Raw genomic sequence first — 6,597 nt, forward strand, 5'->3', positions numbered from 1 at the left:
TATAGTTCAATTCAATATTAAATTTTATATATTTTAATTTAAATATTAATATATAAATTTACTAACTACTCGTACAAGTTAATATACAAGTTAATAATCATGGATGCTCATAATGTTAGGGTTGTTCAATGGTTCACATTAATGTTGCGTTTGGTTAGAAGGAAGGATAACATATATAGAAAAAGAGAGTTGGTACCATATTGTGAAAATAGAGAAAAGAGAGAAAGAGAGAAAAAGCTTTCATTGATTGAATTGAGTGAAAAAAAGAATTATATATAGCTATAGGCTTGTGTTAAGTCCTGTTCTTCTACCTTGTTGGGCCGCTACCTTATCTTGACTTCTACATTATTATGATATTGTCCGCTTTGGGCCTAGAGTAGACCCTCACGGTTTTATTTTTAGCCACATTCCTAAAAGGCCTCATACTAATAGATTACGTGGAACACTTATATTCAAGACAGCTCTATCTCTATTCTTCCAATGCGGGACTTAGGTTCATACCCCAACAATCCTCCCCTCAAACTAAGGACAAAATACTCGTGGCCTCCCCTCCAGTAAAACTACCTTATGCAGACGCTATTACCAACGAAACTCACTACCCGACCATCACCTTTGTTAGGAAGACTTTCGACACTGGTCACCGATCTCCATCTTATACTGCCGTAATCATCAACGGGACACACCACTTGAATACCTCAATATCTGGTAGACTTTTGATACAAAGCACCATATAGATCTTCAATCGCGAGGTCATCACATTGAGGGCTTCTCCTAGACATCGCAAATGTAGCTCACAATCCCAAGGCTCGTAAACCTTTGGCTCTGATACCACTTGTTGGTCCTTATTCTTCCCCCTTGTCAGGCCGCTACCTCACATTGACTCTCACAATAGTATGATATTGTCCGTTTTAGACCTAGAGTAGACTCTCAAGATTTTATTTTTGGTCACCTTCCTATAAAGTCTCATACTAATGGAGTAGGTAGAACACTTATATTCAAAAAAACTCTTACATATTCTTCCATTTTAGGACTTGGGTTGATACCCCAACAACTTGAGCTAAAGAGAGTTGAAAACCAGTTAACAAAAACTATAACTGAAAGCCAACTGAAACTAAGAAACAGAATAACTAACTACTAACAGTTATAACTGAGAATCAATTCCTAATAGTTGTTCAATGGTTCACAATAAGGTGGCATTTGGTTAGAAGAAATGATAATATATAAGAATAGGAATATGAATAGAATGGAATCAAATTGAAGATACATAGAACATTGATGAAAAATTATTAATTTTTTTTTTCTTGTATTGGAATGGTCTTTCCATCCATTTTAAAATGGAATAGTAATTCTACTAAAATGATAAAAAATTCATTGCGTTAGAATGAATGAAATTTTAATATTTTAAAATACAACTAAACAAAAAAATAGAATTAAATTTCTTCATTTCAATTCTATTTTATTTCATTACCTTCAACCAAATATCATCTAAATATTTTATTAGGCCTATGCAGAACTATTCCTATAATAGATTGAATGTTGGATAGTCAATTGTAATTGGAATATAACTATATTGATTCTTTAATGGAAAATTTTTATTATAATTTTTAAAGTATAAGTTTAGTAAAAATATGATTTTTTCTCGAAAAAAAATATATTTTAGGAAAAATATAGAAAAAATTTAAAATTATAGAAAAAACAACATAAGGTACATTATTACTCCTTTATGGTAACTGATTATCCGTCTTACCATAAAGGTACATGGTTACCCTTAGCTCATTTTCTCATATTTTTCAATTTTTTCTTTAATTTTCTCATAAAATAATATTTTTTAAATAAGCCAAATTTTTATGCAAAAAAAAAAAAAAAGTATAAAAACCCATAAAACTTATAATTTCCTAAACTCTAACTCTAAAGCTAATAAGAAAAAGATATTACTATTCGACATACATTAATAGTTGGTGAGTATTCATATATAATAAATTTTAAATTAACACAAGTGCGATCAGATATATACACCAAATTGCACTATTCACATATGGCAGTAGTGGTTTTTTTTTTTTTATATGTATATATATATATATATATATATATAAAAAGTAGTTTCAGATAACACTACAAATGAGCAAAGAACTCAAAGGGATGAAAGCTAAAAGACTACATTAATTTATGGCATCAGTCAATATATGAAGTTTCTGATACATAAAAGATTTATTAATACAGTTTCCCCTAACAAATACCAATCTTACCGACATACGATCACTCAAATGGCTGTTTAACAAACAGTGGGAAAAAAAAAAGTATAAGAAAACGACTTATGCCCTATTTATTATTATTCTAATTACTCTATTAATGCTCGACCAAAACCCCCCACACAGTGACATAGACACAAACAGAGAAAAAAGTGTGATCTATTTAATGGAAATGATTCTACAAGTACACAAATATACATTAGCTATGCCTATATGGTGTAATCTAACTAGTATATATAAGTATAACGACAAATAATATATGAAAATTCTACAACGTACCCCTTAAAAGTAATATACTGATACATCTATTTCTGTTTTAGTATTCGAAATAATTTTTTAGTCAATTTTTTTTTTCATGGTCATGTAAATTATAGTTATTTAAAAAATTCTGTAAAATTTTAAGAAATTCAAAAAAGTTTAACACGCCGAAAATTGTGTTCAAGCAGTGTGTTGCACGCGTGATTATTTTATTTTATTCGCGTGTAAAATAGACTATTTGAATATTATTTTCTATATTGTAAATTATTCTAAATTTTTCAAATAAAAATGTATCAGTACATTCATTTTAAGGAAGTGCATTGTAGAATCACCCAATAATATATGTATACGGGGCTCAAATATTCCACGAAAGTACTACAAATTTTCCAAGTTATAATATTGTAATTATCAGCAATTTGTATATCATGGCGTTTAAGCAAAGAAATGCCTTCCAACTTCCAAAGTGACCGTTTCTTTTGTTTGTTGTTATTATTATTAATTTTAACACATCTATAAATAACCCTGGTCTGGTCAGAATTTTTTTACTTAGATGGTGGTGGGTCCCATATACCTATACAATCCTAGTCCTACAACAGCAAATTGCAATTGCAACCCTGTGTTTCATTTCATTATAAATACTAATACTTTCCCCTCTTGCTCTTTAGAATCTCATCTCTCTGTTCTCTAATAATCTCTCAAACACTTACAATCCAGTAGAGAAAACAAAATAAGAAGAAGAGAAGATAATTAGAGTACATTGAGAGATTCACCAATCTTCTCATATCCTTATTTATTTGTTTTTCTTCAGTTTCAGTACTCTTTCAGCTATAAATAATAATGGCTCAAAGGACAACATTATTCGTTAATTTATTTGTGTTATTAACAATTCAGTTGTTCATATCAGGTAACAATTTTAACAACAAAACATCATCATTATTATTATTATTATTATTATTTGTTTTCATGAAATTAATGACCGTTAATTACAGGTGTGGTCTCAACAAGTTTCACAATATTAAACAACTGCGATTACACAGTATGGCCAGGCATTTTGTCAAACGCCGGCGTTTCGCCACTTCCGACAACTGGTTTCGTTCTCCAAAAGGGTGAGTCCAAGACCCTAACGGCCCCAACCTCATGGGGAGGCCGATTTTGGGGGAGGACCCATTGCACCCAGGATTCCACCACCGGTAAATTCTCTTGCGTAACAGGGGATTGTGGCTCCGGTAAGGTGGAATGCGCCGGGAGTGGGGCAACCCCACCTGCCACGCTGGCAGAGATCACCCTCGACGGCCACGGTGGACTCGATTTCTACGACGTGAGCTTGGTCGATGGATACAACATCCCTATGATGTTCACTCCTCAGGGCGGTACCGGTCAGAATTGTACCAACACCGGTTGCAGAGCTGACCTCAACGACGCTTGCCCTTCGGAGCTCAAGGTCACCGGCGTCGATGGTGGTGCCGGCGTCGCTTGCAGAAGCGCGTGCGAGGCCTTTCGGGAACCTCAGTACTGTTGTAGCGGCGCGTATGGTACACCCGATACTTGCAAACCGTCTTCGTACTCTGAGATATTTAAGAATGCGTGTCCACGCGCTTACAGCTATGCTTACGACGATAAGTCCAGCACATTCACATGCGCCTCAGTTAATAGTTACACCATCACCTTCTGTCCATCCCCTACCACCAGGTAAATTTACAGAAATACCCTTTTTTTCTATTATTGTTTTGTTTTTCTTTTTTACTAGCGTTGGTGAAAATATGTAGGAGATAATCTTACTTTTTGTTCTTGTGTTGCTTTGAGCCTAACTTTTTCTCACGTCGGTAGAAACAAAACTTAAATGGAAAATAAGTCTGTTATGGTCAGGGCCGGCCCTGAAAATTTATGAGCCCAAGACGAATTAAATTTTGGGGCCCTCAAAAATATATCAAAAAAAGAGTGTCATGGGATTTGAACCATGACCTTGGACATTATGTTCTCCACCTCAACCAACTAAGCTATAAATATTTGTTGTTTATATTACACTTAAATTTTACTTAAATAAAAACCTAATAATTTTTTTTTATTTTTATTTTTGAAAGTGTGGGCAGACGGCCTAGCCCGCCTATGCCTAGGGCCGGCCCTGGTTATGGTAAATATGATGTTCCGTTCCTAAATTTAACTCTTTAGGGCTGGGGCACTCTAGTAATTATACACCGAGTTGTACCAAAAAGAGTCGCAAAGCCTTTTCAGGCATTGAAATTCAACATAAATTCCTACGATATTTTGTTTTGTATGTATACTGTTTAATGAAATTCATAATTCAGATGCTGTTTTAATGGTAAATAATTGGCAATAGTGAAATTCTAATAAAATTTAGTCATAACAAATCTAACCCAAATTAGACCATGTAATAAAGGATAGTACATAAGCCGGCTTTCATGCTTGTTTCGTTGGACTTGTCAATTTTGGTCTCCGATGCAGGAGCTGAATCTGACATAAAAATGCAAAAATCCCAAATAAAAACCCAAATCCCCAGACCCATTAATTATCACTTTATTGATATTTTCATGAGCACAAATTCCAATCAGTAATTTCAGCTTTAAGTAACGGTCAAATTAAGTGTAGCCTAACGTTATTCTAATCAGATACCAACACGTGGATTTTGTGGCTTTAGTATAGATTCTCTGGTTGTCAGTCTTTTAATTCTTACTTTATTACTGCTACGTTGTGATATTTTTTCAACGGTAAATTTACTGAACGTTGGTTTTTTTATTATGTTTTTGTAGCCAAAAAGCGTCACAACCACAAGAAGGGCAGAATACGGAGAACGCAAACCCATCACCGCATAGTGCCGGCGCAGGCAGCGGTACCGGCACGATGATTTACGAAGGAGCCCTTGATGAAGAGATCAACGGATCACCGTCCACGCGTCCCCACGTGTTGGGATTTCAAGGCCTAGCTGGATTAATCAGTGTCACGTTGGCTATTTGGCAGTTGTGGAAACCCTTCTTCTAACTTTTTCACTTCATTAGTTAGTGTAGTAGGCCCATTAGCATTAGGTTCCAAGGTTTCAGGTCCCATCTAACTCTAGGCCCAATATCGTAGCACCGCGTGTGGACCCCGCACTTTGTTTGGTTCATGAGGTTCACATCGGTGACGTGGATTCGAGTCATGATTTAAAAAGCTCACCGGTCAATTAATTAATGTCTAACCACACACTTGCGGAGAGAGTCTCTTTCAAAATTCGATTAAAATCCAATTAACATGTCTTTATACGGAAACCAATATAAAACAGAATAATAGTGGTGCTGGAAATCGCAAGAAGATGAGCTGTTTATTTAGTATAAAAAAAAAATTAGGATTTTTAATTTTATTGTATTTTTTCCTTTTCCAGTTATAAAATATTAAAGGGAGGGTTGGGATTCATTTGTTTGTTTAGACTTTATATATAGAGAGTTCCATTATTGTATGCAACCACCAAATTTGGTGCTTAAATATATTGAAATGAAGTACTAATTATTTATCATTATTTATCCGAGTTTGTTTTTTGTGTTAGACGTCACATTATCATTATGCACATATTATATCATATATGCAAGTAGAATAATTGGATTTGTTTTTTTGTTTGTTTGCATATTTATGCTATAAAGTATAAATTATATAAAAGAGGAGAATATAGAGTAGTGGTAGTGGAGTGGATAATAATAAATGTAATTAGGAAACGAATAGTGGTGGAGAGACGTGGAAGTTGATGCTTGAAATGACTAATTAACAACTGCCAATGGCCAACAATTATGTAATAGGAATTCTCCCCCTCTCTCTCTCTTTTAGTTACTATTAAAACACTCCTCTACCTCTTGTGAAAGAAAAGAGTTGATTAAGTTTCACTATCTACAATTATATACCAAAATAAGTTTCACTACAGTTTTTCATTAATAATCAGGAATTTACACTGCATGTATAGTTGTTTACGTATCATGTATATTAATATAAATATCACACGATATCATGAACATTGCCCTACCAAACATTATAAATTAATTCAAGCTAGTCTTTTCATATGGATGCACAGGAAGCTAGCTAGGGAGTGTAATTGTCACGTTTAGTA

At 33.9% G+C, this 6,597-nt stretch overlaps 1 protein-coding gene across 1 annotated transcript; it reads left to right on the plus strand.

Annotated features, from left to right (window-relative positions):
- Positions 1-2,937: 2,937 nt before the first annotated feature.
- On the plus strand, positions 2,938-6,018 carry LOC115698470 (thaumatin-like protein 1). The gene is made up of 3 exons (XM_030625557.2): positions 2,938-3,411; positions 3,497-4,196; positions 5,276-6,018. The coding sequence occupies exons 1-3, from the start codon at positions 3,345-3,347 to the stop codon at positions 5,502-5,504; spliced, it is 996 nt and encodes a 331-aa protein (XP_030481417.1). The 5' UTR covers positions 2,938-3,344; the 3' UTR covers positions 5,505-6,018.
- The last annotated feature ends 579 nt before the right edge of the window (positions 6,019-6,597 follow it).

Source organism: Cannabis sativa, chromosome X (assembly GCF_029168945.1).
Source record: "Cannabis sativa cultivar Pink pepper isolate KNU-18-1 chromosome X, ASM2916894v1, whole genome shotgun sequence".
In the NCBI taxonomy this organism is placed as follows: domain Eukaryota; kingdom Viridiplantae; phylum Streptophyta; class Magnoliopsida; order Rosales; family Cannabaceae; genus Cannabis; species Cannabis sativa.